Genomic DNA, 18403 nt, shown 5'->3' with positions numbered 1-18403 from the left:
GGGCAGAGAGCAGAGGGTATGAGGGCAAGAGGGCAGAGGGCATGAGGGCAAGAGGGCAGAGGGCATGAGGGCATGAGGGCAGAGGGCTGAGGGCATGAGTGCATGAGGGTAAGAGGACAAGAGGACAAGAGGGCAGAGAGCAGAGAGGAGAGGAGAGGAGAGGATATTTTCATAACTCTAACCTACAATCCACAATAACCTGAAATAGCTACTGCTTCACTCCCACATGTAAAGCAGACTGATCGTTCTGACATTGTTACTTGCGTTTTCTTCAAGAACTGAAGATGTATAGGTTAAATAAAAAGTATTTAGCATGAAGAAAACCATTCAGAGGGGTAGGCCTATGTTTCATTATTATGGAAGCAAATAACTTCCAAAATGTCTGGTATTCTTCATTGGAAATAAATTTGAAAAAATTTAATTTGAACTTCTAATGAACTTAGTTAGCAGCATTTGCTGCACAAGCCACTAGTAAAATTTAATCCTCACATGAGTAGTGGTTTGTGAGATAATACATATATATGTAGAAACATTTTTCTTGTTCCTATGGAACTCATAATTTAAAAATCTGACAGTCATAAACAAACACTGCCAGAGGATTCAATACCGTATTTTTATATTTAAAAAAATGTGTTTAATAGGTCGTAAAGGTTTCAGGAACCTATCTTCAATAGAAGTGAAAATATTAAATTTAGAAAATGATACATTTTTAGAGAGAAATGACCATATTCTGCTTGTGCTCCCTGGAAGAAGTCCCTGAAACTATGTGCACATTGTTGTCAGATGTCACATGCATGTAATGCTGAACAATAAAATATGTAGAAATGTTGATGTATATTTCATAATGAAGAAAATTTTCGCGTTTTATTTGGAAGAATTCTCCATAAAACCTGCTTTTGGTTGAAAATATCGTGATTATGAAGAAATTTAATGAATTTCTATCAATTTCGCGAAAATTCGCAAGTATATTTCACTTAATTTTGGACTTTCATTAAGGAATTTGCATTTTCCAATAATAAAATTACGTTTTAACACATTTTGCGTGTATCATTAATCCACACCCCTGCTTATCAGTAAGTATAAAATTTGATGCAAGCTGTTCAGTTCACTTAGTTAAGATCTTCTTTGCCCCTCTTTTGTTAACAGATAAAATCAAGTAGGAAAAAAGCACAAACAAGTGATATCATTAGAAAGATAACAGATCTGTAAGAATGTAAATATAAAACCCGATATTATTGCTATTAACGGACGCTTAAAACGGGCTCTTGTTCTTGACCCTACTATTCGAAAGAAACCTCAATCAGGCCACCAAAGTTGACATTGAGAAGAAGTCCATATATGAACCTTGTCTGCCGTATCTTTCTCAAAAGTACAACGTCCCTCTTAAACAATGGTCTGTCATTGGTTTGCTGTATGGCAGTAGAGGTTCTATTTCCAAATTCACATGGAATTATCTTAAGGAACTTCACATTCCTTTTGATTATGTAATGTCTGTCCTTATAAATATTATCAAGGATTCTCTTCAAATACTACATCATCATCTCTATTTCAATTAATCCACTTAAATTTGCCTTAAACAATTAACTTTCTTTTTTCTTTAATGTATCACATCACATTATATTGTACATGTTTATTGTATTCAAGACCCTTGTGGTCACTCAAATTCTTTGAGCTGATGTCTATAATTTAGAATTTATATAAGGAAGCAGAGGGTTAAAGTAGGAGTTGAATTCGTGATTCAGAAATAAACACACATATTATTAAAATACCTACAATTTTAATCAAAGACAGAAAATAATAAACTGCAAATAAAATATTTAAGTGACTTTTCAAAGATTGCATCAACACTTTTCGCATATTTATAAAACTTTGTCAATTTGCATTTAAAATTCAATGTTGCAATCAATGAAAAAGCCATGAAACAGTAAATATTTCGTATTAGCTGGGAAGGATAACTTCTTTCACATCAACCTTGCTCCACTTAACACCTTAAAATATTTCAATACCCAAGATAAAAAAAATTCAGAGCTTATTATATAATGTACAAACAAACTAATTAAAAATGGCTTTGACATACAGATCATTTACACTTTAAACTCTGATATATATAGTAAATATCTTTCTCTTGCTCACAAACATGACTTATAATTTTAATATAATATATATGACATTCATGTATCTAAAATATTGTGTTTCAGTTTCTTTAAGTATTTACAACTTGGTGCTCCAACATGAGCTACAACAAAATAATCATCTGAAAGAACTTAAGGAAGAATGCAACAAGATATCTCATGAACCAATTAAATTAATAATTAGATATTTTCCCTATTCAAGGCAAGTATAAAAATCTAGAGGTGATGTAGACAACATTACACATATACTTGGTAATATTATGTGCCAGTTTTAATTTCTGTGTATACTGGTAGGCTTTCTTCTTAATATTCCAGACAATGAGATGAAATGAAAATGATTCTAGTGAGGGAATCAAAGTGTGAAATTGACTAGCATTCGTATCAGTTCCAGTAGACACTTCAGGCGATAGATTTTTTTGTTCCCTCCCCCCTCCCGAATTACAATGAAATTCATACAATAGTGATGTAACTTTATTTCAATCCAGACTTTATTTTTCATCCCCACGTCCCTGATACAGACCTAAAGGTTATTCAACGGTAAGTTCCCATTTTGATATGGCTGTATTTTCTGTACGAGCTATTCCATCTCAAATCGACCAAAATATAGAGAAAATTGACCTTACAATTTCTAAATACAATGAAACTTTTTTTGACGTAGAGAACTGTGATACAATGCTTTGTGCAAAGTTTGAGGCATTAGAACTTCGCAGTGTTTAAATTAAAAATATTTAAATGTATCGTATTTTCATAAAATTAGCAACTTTAAACTGTTGAAGCTCCGAAACCCTTTCACCCAATGATCAAAATCATGGTTTATTTTGATGCTGAGAAATTAAAGTTTATATTGACATATCAACAGATTTTCTTACTTTTTATGGAAATGGAGAAATTTAGATTTTTCCTCATTAAGATGTCTTTGCTTAGGAAAAAAATATTTTAAAAATATATAGTTAGATTCCGCATTAAAAGTGTAAATAAACACATATTTTTTTTACTGATGATATGTTGATAAGAAAGTATTGAAAATATCAAATAATGAAAATAAATAGTACGCGCGTGAACTAACCAGCTGACTATGAGACGGGAGCTAGCCCAGATAAGCAAGGCCAGGAGACAAACACGTCATGTTTCGTCTAGTAGCGCATAGCTGGGCTAGCTTTATCACAAGTTTTCATAAACACAGAAGTAAAATGACGCCCAACACTCAATTATCTTCAGCTCTCGGCCAGTGCCTGCGGTACTGCACCTTTCAAGTCTAGGCGTGTGAAAATAATTTATTTAATACCCTCGAAACTTATTGCCGTACCACTAAGCAAACTAAGCAAACAATGCCGAATTCCTCTTAATAATGCAAGGTTTTTTCTCAATATTTTTTTACATTTTTACAAATGAGCAAAAGGCCTAAAAGTAAGTAAAATCAGAATATCTGTCTCTCTGTACACAATAAAAGTAAGGATTACTTCTTATCATAACCTACCAAATGTCAGCTTCAAAATGAGCTCTCGTTCAATGTTCTGCAGTAAATGGTTCCAGAGTTCTGAGCGCTGAAAGAGGCTTGTTTTTCTAAAATACGCTAAATTTGTCGCTCAACAATACGAAAACCGTATGACTTTCGATAGTATATTTTTGCAAATGCACTCTCCTCAGCACCTTGTATAAATAGGGAAAAAATTAGAGTATAAAACAATGCGAAGTTTTTTACTGATCGATTTCATATGGAATAGCCCGTACACATCAGTAGTTTCGTTTCATATAGCTACCATTACAGTTTAGAAGATTTATTTTTTTTTTATCAATGAATGTTTCGTTGCTTGTATAATATGGGGTTATCTAAAAGAAAAGGTATTTTTTAGTAGACCTACTACACGTGAGGAACTGAAACAGTCAATATCGGATGTTACTGAAAACATCCCTAGGAATGTGCTGTTTATAGCATAGAAGAAAGACTATATTTCTTATTGAACAATACGGTGGTGGCCATATTTAATTTTTTACGTGTTTTAATAAAATCCCATTTCTTTAAAAACAAATTGGTGTTTTTATTTCTATGAAATCTAAAAATTTCACAAACTCATTACCATTTCAAAATGAAAATTTATTTTTGAATAACCTTATCGATCTACAGATTTTAAATTCAGCACTTCTCGATTTAAGTTGGAGCACTGATGTCAAAGATATATGAACTATACTTTATACAAGGTAACAGTTTAACCAGTGGCAGCCGCTGATCATGTTGCAGCGTTGCACAACGACCAAGTTTTTCCCCGCACATTAAAATTTTGTTTATATTAAATAACTAAACAGATTTTAAGTTTCCTTCTCGTCGAGTTGAAATATATACGTATTTTTATTTATATATCATTCAAGAATTCGAGTATAAAATAATCAGCTTTTATAAAATTCATCAAATTGTGAATACTTCAGAAGAGGTCATTGTGTGGCTCAAGGAACAGCCAGATTCGTGTAGCGGCTGGTATTGAAGGTAGGCTCAGCTCAGAGTTCCCTATCCCAGCAGTTAACACAGCTGGTCGTGGCAAAGCTCTTGCAACAACCGGAAGCAATTAGTTCTTGTATTTGCCCGTAGATTGCAGAAAAGACACAGAAATTTTAAGATTTTTTCAGAGTCTTCGTTTCTCACGTGGTTTCTCACTTCCTGACTTCCTGTTTCCTGACCGACGTGTAGCTAGGTGAGCACGTGGTCCAGTCATTTTATAATCGTGTGAAATTCATTTAATCCTCTCTTAAATATTTAGTTTTTGTTGGAATTTACGTAGTTTTATGTGAATTGTACTGCATAATACAATTTTTTTTATTGGATGTGATATTTCCGTCAAGTTTGTGACATAGATATGTAGGCATATAACGTTATGAATTTTGTAAGTTGTTTAAAAAACATGAACTTTTCTGGAGTTTAATGAGTTTTATGTGAATTGTGGTAGTTATCACAATTTTTATAATGCAGTGATGTTTTCTTCAAGTTTGTGATATACGTGCATTTACCATTATGAATTCTGTAAATACTTTACAAAACAAGAACTTCTCTGTACTTTCTGACGACTAAAAATAAAAAAATTAAAGAACTTGGTAGACCATTGCCTGATCTAAATATTGTCCAGATAGTTACTACGGGGAAAAGACAGTTCAAGAGAATTTTTAGAAAGGGAAAGGGGGCTTTGTGGTTGTGAAGTGAAAAACGCACTGTTTTGTTTTCCGCGTATTTTGTTTGATGGGGAACAGTCGTGGACAAGAACGGACATTACTGACATTAATCATTTAAGTACCAGCATTGGATTAAAATGTTCATGACCATGTACTGATAAAGGTAACTAATTCTACCCCTCTCATCACAGAAAGTGCAACACCTAGACCCAAACTTCACCAGCCGCCACTGAGTTTAACTATTAAAAGATAAACATTTTACAAGATATAGAAACAAAAAATTCTCAGTTCTCGATTTCACAGCCTTCCCGTAATCAAGCCCATATGTCTAATTCCTAATAATCATGGAGCATGACATTTCTGCAGGTTGTCTATTCATTTTTTACTACACTTTAAAGTTACTGCTACAGTTACTTCATTACAAAAAATTAACGAGATACAGTTGTGACTGAAATCACCATTAATCATCGATATTGATACACATAAAATAAAATGTATTATCGGTATCCCCAAATGTAAGTTAAATAATATGAAGAAATTTATTCACTTTTATTTTAGGTTATTTCTGTCAGTGTCGACTTCTACAGATGACACGATTATTGGGAAGTACAATATTTGTTTGTTTACAAAGAGAATAAACATAAAAAACATTATGCAAATGAAATGAAACAGTAATACAGCTATTAATACTGATACTCTCATCTCTGTTTTTGTAAGTTTATATAAAAGTATGTAAATATTATCTGCAATGTGCTTTTTTTTTACATCACCTCCAGATATCAATACACTCATTCCAACATTCAATAGTAACAGATAACATGCCTCGAAATGACAGTATTATTAATTTGATTTTTATACAGTTTTATATTCATGAACACAAAACCAAATATTCGAATTTTTTAAACCCATATAATATGTTTACTGACAATATATAGGCTACAATATGAGCCATTGAAAGCAAAAGTGGTGTAAGTTATATCTTTAACAGTCTGGGTTAACATAATAAAAAATACATTTTTTAAATATTTTTTAGTGAAATGGTTAATTTTATTTGAACTATTATCAGTGAGCAGTATAAATTGCTACGCATTGTATTTTACAGAATTTTAATCCAGTTTTGATTTACACCATTCTGCTTTCAATGGTTCGTATTACTTCGTTTATCAAGTAACATGCTAGATTAGAAAAAAAATTTCTACATTAATATTAGTTGCAATGAAGTAAGATTCACAGGGATGTGCTTCAGTTAGTTCTCCCAAAAGATACAACAATTTCAAAATTTGTGCAAGTACATCACCACTTGAGTATTTCTAGTTTAGTTAAGCTCAATATTATATTTATAACGGTAGTTTAAATGGAGCCTACAGTATCCTGTGCCCTATTTAATGTTAGATGTGTACTTTAAAATCTTCCCATTGTTGATATACAACTTGTATGTGATGATATTTTATTCTAAATTATACAATGTTTTATGAGAGAATCATAAGATAAAACTGAAACCTCTATTTCTTAGAAAAGTAAATGCAGATTAATTTTTCAATCCATTAATTTCGCTTCAGCTACAAATTACTTCCACTGTTTACAGGGCACAATAACATATTTTATGAGTAATAAAATTTCAACTATTAAAAACTGAGGATTTTATTACAATATTTAATATGAAAGAACAGGTATAAAAAATTACGTCATATATTTAAAATTCGAGAATATGCATCTTAAAATGAGATAATTTGAAAATATGCATCTTAAAATGAGATAATTCGAGAATATGCATCATAAAATCAGATAATTCGAGAATATGCATCTTAAAATCAGATAATTCGAGAATATGCATTTTAAAATCAAATAACGTACTTAAGAATACTATAGAGTGATTCCATGAATATGTCAACTCGAGTGGTAAAAATTGAAACTATAGTGGGGTTAAGCATACAAAGAAATAATTTATTACAGTTGTATGAACATTTTTTGTACTTCGGGAATGTAAGTTTGGTTTGATGTTCACATATTTGGGTTTTAGAGCCTCCTTTAGGCAAGTTTTGTTAAACCATATTTTTTTTGTTTAACAGTTCTATTTGGAGACGCATGTCGTGGTACTGGTTGACCAAATTTTCTTCTTCACTAGTCACCATAATTGAATTTACACAAGGTAAAATTCAACAGTGTTCATAAATAAGATATTAAGCATACAAAGAAAAGTGTTCATACAACTGTAATAAATTATTTCTTTGTATGCTTAATATCTCATTTATGAACACTGTTGAATTTGACCTTACTTGTGTAAATTCAATTATAGTGGAGTTGTTTGTCATTTATTAAATGTGTTCTTAAATGTCTCAAATGTCTTATTCAATAAGAAAATTTGGAGAAGTACAGTATGTCATGAACGTACGTATCATAAATCAGAAGTTGTGGAATTAAATATCGTATTGAAATCATAGTGCAACCAGCACTTTTCAATTTTAATTTTAATTAACTTTAGTTAAGTAAGAGTGTTAGGTTTACACACAATAGAGTATGCTGACCTTTCATGTGCTGAGTCAATAAGAAAGATCCACAAACTGAACAGATTAACGTAAAAAATTACATGTGAAATTGGCGTGTATTTTATTTTTCATGAGTTTCTTGCTTAATGGATTTCTGCAGTATATAATGGTGTAATGCACATGTGTGTGTTATTTTTTATCAGTGACAGATAGACTCAAGGCCAAGCTCATATAGCTTCATATACTTAATCTACAGGTCAAGGCAGCATTGCCGAGTGCATTTCTGTGACTGATAAGCTTGAAGTGTTAAAACATCTGAAGCCCAACAGACTGAAGAGAAAAAATACCTGATTGTGAGTTGTGATTCCCAAGGACACAATTGTCATCAAAATTTTCTACGCATTGTTCTTCAACCAATGATTTATAATTTCAATTCTATTATTTTCTGATATCGGATGTATAACATTAAATTTATAATTTACAATCATTTCCGGGTTCCATTTCATGAATAGCATATTGAATATATATTTTGTATTTTGTTAAAATATATTATACTAAGCATCTGCACTTAGCTATTATTTTGTTTCTTTAGGAACACAGCAAAATAATAACAACCACCAGTATAAAATTCAGAGATGTCAGAACGTAACAACAATACGTCAGTTCGTAACGCACTACTTTTTTCACCACAACTCATTTAATATTAAGTATAATTTGATTTTTTTTGTACCTGAAAGCTAAAACCTTCTTCTCCAACTGGATCTTTTGAAAATCATTTTCGGGCTGAACTTTTAGAGAAATTGAGAAAAGGACATGGCCAACTGTAAAACAAGTTTACATTTATGTCACTTCGTAACGAAAAATACTACATTCAATATAGGACACAAATTTTGTTTCTGAAACGCATTTTCTAAATTAACATAATCTCCATTAGTTTCTTTTTAAACCATGTCGTCAAATTTAATTTATTAAATATATCATATATTTTAAACAAGATTTTTGATAGAAAAATGCATTCTGAATGTCAGTTCGTAACACATGGAATCCATCTAATATAATAAAAATATTCATTCAGTTATGATTAAATTACTACGTAAAAATTTTAGTTTTATTCTTCACATTGTAAATATTAGTTTATTTGCATTAAAACTGTTTAAGCTAAATAAACCAAACTTTATCAGTGGATATAGGAACAATGAAAGAATGTCGTATAACATTCTGATTCTAAACAACTGATAGTTTCTTAGAAAAGGGACACTTAAGTGGTCAATTTTTTATTAGGTTTATTTATATTAAGTATCGGTATTTTTTAAAATCAACTGTAGTTAGTAGAAACTTAAATATTTGCATACTTAATCTTTCTTACTCATAGGAACATGAGTAATAATTTAATGAAGAAACATACAGGAGTTAATGAGATATGGCTATTTAAGTTACAAAAGTCATTCTGACTATGGTTCACACTACCCAATAACCTTAAAATTGTATATTGCCATATCACAGAAAGCAGTCGGTGAACTAGCAAAGCCAAACTACAGTAGCGTGCAAATTAATCCGAACACGACATATTTTTACATTTTCTGTCATTGTTGGCCTTACAGCTGCTCATACCGCTTTAATTGACATCTGTAGTACGTGTAATTCCATTGTTGAAGGTCTGTCATTATTTTTTTTTATAATATGTGACATTTTGCCTGTCGTTTTGTACTTATAAGCATTTCAGTTGTGTTGAAGACTTAATACTGCAATCCTGTGTACATTCTGTTGTCTTCACAAATGGATACAACTCCACGAAAATGGTCTAAAATTATAACATTAGCACAGCATTCTTCTATGACACAGACGCAAATTGCTGCAGAATGTCACATCGGTTTGGCTACTGTTAATTCGATCATAAAATGATACAGGGAGACTGGATTCATCACACCCCAGAAAAAAGGAAACTGTGGCCGTAAAAGGAAGACTTCACCTGCAGATGATCGTTTAATTGTCAGGAAAAGTAAATTAAATCCTAGACTAACTGCTGTCGACTTAACCCGCGAGTTAATGGCTACCACTGGGGCGAATATTCACGTCACAACAGTGCGGCGTAGGCTTTTGGAAGCTGGACGAAGGGCTCGTAAACCTATTAAGAAGCAACTGCTAACCCCTGTTATGTGCAAAAAACGCTTAATGTGGGCAAAATTACATCAACACTGGACAGTGAATGACTGGAAGAATGTACTTTTTTCCGATGAGTCTCATTTCGAGGTCCACGGCCACCGTGTTTCTTACGTACGGAAAGGATCCGAAAAAGTAACAGCAGCTCATCTCCAACAAGCACCCAAATATCCCCCTAAAGTAATGTTTTGGGGTTGTTTTACACATGAAGGGCCTGGAGCATTAATACATATCAAGGGAATGATGAATTCTGACAAATATATTCACTTATTGGAAACCAGAATCGTACCCCAGCTGCAAAAATCATTTCCGGATGGCAGAGGTGTGTTCCAACAAGACCTGGCACCATGCCACGTCTCGAAAAACTACAGAATTCTTCAACAAGAAGAATATTCAGGTACTCCTCTGGCCAGGCAACTCACCCGACATCAACCCCATTGAGAACTTGTGGTCAATTTGCAAAAGAAGAATGCAAAAAATGGATTGTTCTACAAAGGAGAAGATTTCTGCCCTCATTGGTGTATGGTTTCGCGATGAAGAAATGAAGAATATTTGTGGGAAATTAGTGGAATCCATGCCAAATCGTCTCAGAGCTGTTATTAGGAACAAGGGAGGCCACATAGTTTACTGAGGTATGTCTTAGATCCTTTTTTTTTTTATCCCGTTTGAGTGTTTTTGCATAAGTAATTACGTTGTTCGGATTAATTTGCACGCTACTGTATGACAAAAATAAAAGCATTAATAAAAAGGAATACCATCGTAACATGATGCATATTTTAAGATACTTATTTACTTTATTCGATTTTATAAGATGGTGAAACGATGGGAAAAGATACGTGTAAATGAATTTAATTATTATGAGCACTGCAAACACTGCAATTTACTGCTTCGAGAAAGATTACGGAAAAGCAGAAATAACAGATTAAAAAAAATGATGTACTATTTCTTCTATGTCCCCTTCTGTCCAAAAATAAAACTCGAACAATATTTCATCCCGAAAAGAAAGTTATTCTTTATACCTAGTTTTATACAGGGTCCAGAATATTTCATCCCGAAAAGAAAGTTATTATTTATACCTGGTTTTGTACAGGGTCCAGAATATTTCATCCCGAAAAGAAAGTTATTCTTTATACCTAGTTTTATACAGGGTCCAGAATATTTCATCCCGAAAAGAAAGTTATTCTTTATACCTAGTTTTATACAGAGTCCAGAATATTTCATCCCGAAAAGAAAGTTATTCTTTATACCTAGTTTTATACAGGGTCCAGAATATTTCATCCCGAAAAGAAAGTTATTATTTATACCTGGTTTTGTACAGAGTCCAGAATATTTCATCCCGAAAAGAAAGTTATTATTTATATCTGGTTTTGTATAGGGTCCAGAATATTTCATCCCGAAAAGAAAGTTATTCTTTATACCTAGTTTTATACAGGGTCCAGAATATTTCATCCCGAAAAGAAAGTTATTCTTTATACCTAGTTTTATACAGGGTCCAGAATATTTCATCCCGAAAAGAAAGTTATTATTTATACCTGGTTTTGTACAGGGTCCAGAATATTTCATCCCGAAAAGAAAGTTATTCTTTATACCTAGTTTTATACAGGGTCCAGAATATTTCATCCCGAAAAGAAAGTTATTATTTATACCTGGTTTTGTACAGGGTCCAGAATATTCCATCCTGAATAGAAAGTTATTCTTTATACCTAGTTTTATACAGGGTCCAGAATATTTCATCCCGAAAAGAAAGTTATTCTTTATACCTAGTTTTATACAGGGTCCAGAATATTTCATCCCGAAAAGAAAGTTATTCTTTATACCTAGTTTTATACAGGGTCCAGAATATTTCATCCCGAAAAGAAAGTTATTCTTTATACCTAGTTTTATACAGGGTCCAGAATATTTCATCCCGAAAAGAAAGTTATTCTTTATACCTAGTTTTATACAGAGTCTAGAATATTTCATCCCGAAAAGAAAGTTATTCTTCATACCTAGTTTTATACAGGGTCCAGAATATTTCATCCCGAAAAGAAAGTTATTCTTTATACCTAGTTTTATACAGAGTCCAGAATATTTAATCCCGAAAAGAAAGTTATTCTTTATACCTAGTTTTATACAGGATCCAGCAGTATGATCTCTCCGGTGTGAATTGGTCACCATACAGGTTTCTTGATAGTTGCGCTTTAGTGGCATATATCTTTGAGTAGCACAAGCCTTGCCATTTCAGTTACCATCATGGCGAGGGCAAGTGGACATCATGTATTTTGTTGTTGATTATTTAAAAAAAAAATGGTGACTGTGATTGCAACGCTGTGGCAATTTCATACCAATTTTAGAATAGGCTGACACGAAAGAATTCCTGATAAGGAAACCCTACTCATATGAGTGAGAAATGTCAGACAAAACGTCAACTTTCAAACAGAAGTCGTCTGGCAGATGTCGCAACGTTTTGACTTCCGAGAATATAGCAGCAGTGAGGCATGCTGTTACATTTCCACGACGTTCAGCCATTAAATATGCTCTGGTCTTGAGAATATATGATCGGAGTGTAATTTGAGGCTTTCCCGATGTTTGATGTAGAATAACTCTTCTCAGGTTCTCTTCAGGGAATGAAGAAGATGGCAGAGCTAGCCATCGAAAGCTTGGAAGCAGTGAGGGAAGTGAGGTGGTATGCACCGGTATAGAATACCACCACTGGTTTCTATGGCCAAAAAACATACCGTTAGTGAAAAATGACATACCGTCACTGAAAAAATGTGATGCATAAAAATTTGTTAATATATTTCTTCACAGCAAAGAGTACTGTCTGTTTGCTTCGTAAATCACAGCCTTCTGGAACTCTATTCAACGTGTATTTAGACACGTTTATTTGATAAGTCAACCCCTGAAATGCTTAAAAGGGTAGTATTTCAAGTATAGAAGGCTTATGGTGGCCATTGTTGCCAATTTAGTGATTGTGTCATTTTTTTGTTATTGCAATTTTTATTAATAATTAATTAAGAGACTTTGAAGCTTTAACATTATTTTAAATGATAACTGTCAAAGGACATTGCAAAATAATCTAATAAGTACCTGAAGTAACTTGAAATTATTTTATTAAGGGGAGAGGACGATATTTTTGGTGAAAAATGAGTAAATTAAAAAAAAAAATTTAGAATACTCTGTGATATATGTGGAATGCATTGCATATCATTTTGTGGGTATTTGTGCCCTTAGCAGATGTTGAGATGCCATTTTTAAACTACCTGTGCTATGGATTTTTAAATCACACGTCCCTTTTCATTGTTGTTTCCGGTAAATAAAAAAAAAAAAGTCTTTAAAATACTCTTTAATATGTGTGGAATGCTTTGCATAACATTTTATGGGTATTTGTGCCCTTATCAGATGTTGAGACGCCATTTTTAAACTTCCTGTGCTATGGATTTTTAAGTTACACGACCCCTTTATTGTTGTTTCCGGTAACTTCATTTTTTTTGCAACACTGCCAGATAAAGATGGATATAATTTCTGAACTCTTAAAGAGACATGCATGAAATTTAGAACACATATTCTTTAGACTATTAGGAAACTTTTCTCTGTAACAGTATTTTGTTAATAGATTTCATTTTTAAAATATGCCCGTCTGCTTGCGAAAAAGGAAATAAAAAAAGTGTTATTAAATTTTAATTGCTTATTTTACAAACATAGGGACTAATATCAAAACGTCCACACCTGTGGAGTAATGGTCAGCGCGTCTGGCTGCGAAACCAGGTGGCCCGGGTTCGAATCCCGGTTGGGGCAAGTTATCTGGTTGAGGTTTTTCCCGGGGTTTTCCCTCAACCCAATACGAGCAAATGCTGGGTAACTTTCGGTGCTGGTCCCCGGACTCACTTCACTGGCATTATCACCTTCATATCATTCAGACGCTAGATAACCTAGATGTTGATACAGCGTCGTAAAATAACCCAATAAAATAAAAATAAAATAAATATCAAAATTCTGTTACAGACAGATTGTAGAGCATGCTTTTGCAAGTACATTGCAAAAAATTGTTTGAATCTATCTTTAAAAATGGTTTAGATATATCAGTTTTAGTAAAATCCTACATTGGGTATATTTTTTTTTAAAATCTGGACCCTCAAATAATTTTTTTCAAAATATGTTGAGTTGCTACAGCTATGAGCTCTCTACATACAAATAAATTAATAATATACACTAAATAGGAAAAAAGTTTTAAAAAATACCATCCTCTCCACTTAAGAACTTTAATGTGTTGTGTAAGTTTAAAAGATTTGCTTTACTCACTAGACGAGACAATGTATTGTATACATCATGTTTGTGTATGTTGTAAGGGAGGGATATGCCTTTTTTATATCAAGGTATGCCAATGGAAAATCTTGGGGTAGCATACCGCCTCTGTTTTTCCCCACTTCCTTCACTGCTTGGAAGCAACTATATTCACTGGCTGAGAGCCCGAGAAGAGTTATTCTGTGATCAGAATGTGAGACGAATCTTACACCTAGACCTCAAGTTCCATCCCTACAAAGTTAAGGCTGGTTCACAATAAACCGGGAACGAGAACCAGAATGAAAACGAGAAGCAGAGGACGTGAATATGAATATTTTTGATTCACAATAAACCGAGAATGTAGACGACTATGCATATTGATATGTATGTCAATAACGATATGTAAAGTCGATATTACGCATTTTGATGTTATTTGTGTATAATTGACCAATGACGTTCTCTCATGAGTACAAGGCAGCCAACATAAACACAGGTTAATCAACTTCGAAATTTGAACTGAAACATTTCATTAGGTACGGGTACGGAACTATAAATATGCCCATGCATCTTTATCACAACCTATTTTAAGTTTACCATAACGTAAAATAATTACAGAAGAAACATTTGTAATAGAACAAAAATGAACACAACAGTAGTTATTGAATTGAAGCGTGAATATGTAGTGTGTAATACAACCAGTACAGTAATAAAATATGATTCGCTTCCGATCGGTGTTCAAAGACGCAGCTATTGAAAGCCACGTATTCTCCTTCATTTTCTCATCTTTATACAAGGTGCACCGGTTATCGTAAACATGAGGATTTTCCTCAACACTCAATATTAGAATCTCATCAAATAAAACTTGGTCCATGATGCACAGCACAGAACAAAATAATGCATAGGTTATGTCACGGTATTTTTGATACAAAATATATGACGACAAAATAGCTTTTAGATGGCAACAGAATAAATCTAGTGGGCTGTGATCGGAAATGTGAACGCCAAAGTTGAAACTTGGCCAACTCTCCATTCCCAATCCTGGGCTCCGGCAAGCTTTTCGTTAATTATGAATGCTCACATTTAAATGTACACATTTTAACAATTTTACCGTTTTCGTTTTTGTTCCGATTCTCGTTTCCGGTTTATGGTGGTTCAGGAACTTCGGCAACGTGACTGACTCAACTGCCAAGATGCTTGCAGACCATACTGGAAAATGTTCCAGGCGATGTTATTGTGCTCAGTAATGACTAAGCTCATTTTAATTTATCGGACTGCATCAACAAACAAAACATTCCATATTGGTTCCCAGAAAACCCTCGAGAAATGCATCAGCGACCTCTTCACAGCGGGTGTGTTACTGTTTGGTGTACTGTTGCACAATTCTGAATAACAGAGCTATATTTTTTTAGGAAAAAGGACGCACAGTCACTGTTTGAGGAGTGTATAGCTCGTGAGGGCAAGTATTTGGACGATAATGTCTTTAAAACAAAGTGATTTCAAAATGGCAAATATCAGTGGCGTAGCATGAAATTTTGAGCAGGGGAAGCTAACTCAACTTGTCTTCCACGTACATATGAAATAACGTATTGTAAAAATATAGTCTTAAAGTAAATAGTAGTCAATGTCAAGTCAGCAGTCCGAAGATTGGTTGGAACCTCGTAAGTAACACCAATAAGACATCACCTCAAATGGTACGTAGTAAATTGTGATTTCATGGTTTACACATATCTCTAACAAATAGATACATATAGTATAATTTAACACTAGCTCACTCTCTGTCATATTTAGAGAAATCACAATATTAACGGTCAATAAATACAGTTAGTAACTACGTAAGTATGCGTCTGTCTTGGTTGTGTCCTTCACTGACAGCAAGGGAGTCGGTCGTTTGTTCTTTAGATCACACTTTTGTTCATAAGTCAGTCTTGATAATAGAATTGTCCTAAAAATTCAAGTAAATCAGTGTAAGCAACAGTTATTTCGCTCATTATTTATTATATCAGCCACAATGCACACTAATACTTCAACTAAACACAACTCACGAAAGGGATAACTCGGAAACTAAATTCTTTTCCATGTTAAAGCTAGCTTCTTGCGAGCCTTGCAACCAGGGTAGTTTGTTAGAAAGAGATGGAAAATCTGCGGAGTGGGTTACACAGAAAAATGAGGGGATTGGAAGCTGATGTGTGCAGGCTTCATGTTTACTGCTGCATCACAAATCATCCTGAGCTGCCGCATCACAATATTTAACGTGTAAATAAAAATTGTATTAAAATTAATAAATAATTTTGTTCATAAACTGCAGGTTCGTTATGAAATTATTATTAACTTGGGAAGCTGAGCTTTTTAGCTTACATTGACGCTACGCCACTGGCAAATATTCTTCTGTAAGAGGGTAAAATAAAATTTTGAATAGGATCTCTGTTGCTCTTATTATTTATGTTTCTAATCGGAAAGATCATTCTGCTGAACCCTGTGCTTACTTTGATAATGACTATTTGTTTTCTTACAAACAATAACTAAAGTTATTTTGGAAAATAAAGTACATAATGTATAGAAGTTTCAGTTTTATCACATTTTCTTGATAAGCCAATCACAATTTAAGTTTTTCATTAATTTCAGCAACGTCAGACTGCTCTGAATTGCCCAAAAATAAAACTAAAAAATTACAGACTCATAAACTAATGCCTTCAGTATGTCATGGTATCTGTGTTCTAATGGAAGACATTACTTCCCATAATATGCCTGAAAGAATATCCCATCATATGTAGAAGTTCAGTCTTTTTATTGGCAAAAATGCCCTCCATGTTTCTCCTAACTTAAATAAAAAAACAAACATGATATGCTTAAACTTAAGTGTCACGAAAAGTAACCTTCCAGAATACAGAGACAATCACATACGTATCTTTGACTGATAAAAATTCACCTTTAACAACAAACATATGTAAAATGGATGAGCACAACAAGTGATCACAATCTCTGAATTGAGATATATTAGACGTGAAGTTAGAGCACAACAAATCTGTATTTCTTATTCCTATTACTTATAATTCTCTTTATATACTTGTCCGTATTGGCTACTCAGAACTGACGTGTGTCCACTATGATTAGACAAAAATCTTGTCTCATTCCTTTGTTTCAATGGTATCAATAAGTCACAAATTTAACAAGCGAGATGGATTGTCACCATTCATAATTATACTTCAACTTAATCTCAGACAATGAGGCCTTTCAAGAATTATTTCTGAAAATATTAAATTGTACTATGATTACCCATGAACACTTATGTTTTGATTATAGTCCAATAAACGATATCAGTATTTAAAAAAATATCCATCCCCTTGACATTACATCGATTAAGTTAAAAATGTGTGATTAATTTTTTAGATAACAAGAGTTTAATTTTAAATAAACTATGTTTACACAAGAATACTTAAAGATTAGATACACATTTTGAGGTCACAGTATGCAAATTACGTATTAAATCAAGAATTATGTTTCGTGAATTGAACACATTTAAAAAAATGGCACCAATTTTTTTACTGTTGAAGGAACGTAATATAAAATAGATTGTAATATTACTAGAACCATAGTTGTAGAACTCGTCATAATGTACGCCTCATTAAATGAACCCTAAACATGCATATCTACAAATTATCCTTTAATGACTTCATATGCTACTTGAAAACAAGTTACTGTACCGGTATCTACAGATCTGAAGTTAAAGTTCAGTATTTTCATAATCGATATTGTTAAGTCTGAGGCGAATTTATATGAGAATGAAATAATGTACATGGTATATTATCTTTTTTCATGGTAGCAAGCAATATTAGATTTAATCAAAACCTACGTGTTCACAAATTTAGACATTTCTTCCAAAAGTGACTATCCATTACCTTCAAGTTCATTCACTAATTCTTGATGAAATGTAAACTTTTGTTGACTTTATAAAAGTAACAAAAGCATTGCCGAGAGCTTTCAGATTATTACGGACTAATATTTCAATACCGTATTGGAACCCACGTTCCACTATTTTCATCCCTCTGGTAGTAATGTGGCCGGTTGTCTCTGAAAACTGTCACAGCTGGGAAGGGATGGTCTTGAATATATTTGAGTGTTGCACGAACCTAGTAGGAATAATAATAATAATAATAATAATAATAATAATAATAATAATAATAATAATAATAATAACACATTAAC

The 18403-nt window shown here is 32.9% G+C and overlaps 1 protein-coding gene across 9 annotated transcripts in view; it reads right to left on the bottom strand.

Moving 5' to 3' along the window:
- Nucleotides 1–1757: 1757 nt before the first annotated feature.
- Ntan1 (N-terminal amidohydrolase 1) overlaps nucleotides 1758–18403 on the bottom strand; it is a 624645-nt gene continuing 607999 nt past the window's right edge. For all 9 annotated transcript variants that reach the window (XM_069846121.1, XM_069846125.1, XM_069846123.1 and 6 more), the window contains one exon: nucleotides 1758–18327. In XM_069846121.1, coding sequence (XP_069702222.1) covers nucleotides 18202–18327 — 126 coding nt within the window. In that variant the 3' untranslated portion in view covers nucleotides 1758–18201. The remainder of the gene's footprint in view (nucleotides 18328–18403) is intronic.

The sequence above is a fragment of the Periplaneta americana genome, chromosome 14 (assembly GCF_040183065.1).
Source record: "Periplaneta americana isolate PAMFEO1 chromosome 14, P.americana_PAMFEO1_priV1, whole genome shotgun sequence".
Lineage (NCBI taxonomy): Eukaryota > Metazoa > Arthropoda > Insecta > Blattodea > Blattidae > Periplaneta > Periplaneta americana.
The sequence above is the reverse complement of the archived record's forward strand: the minus strand, read 5'-3'. Positions and strand labels throughout refer to the sequence as shown.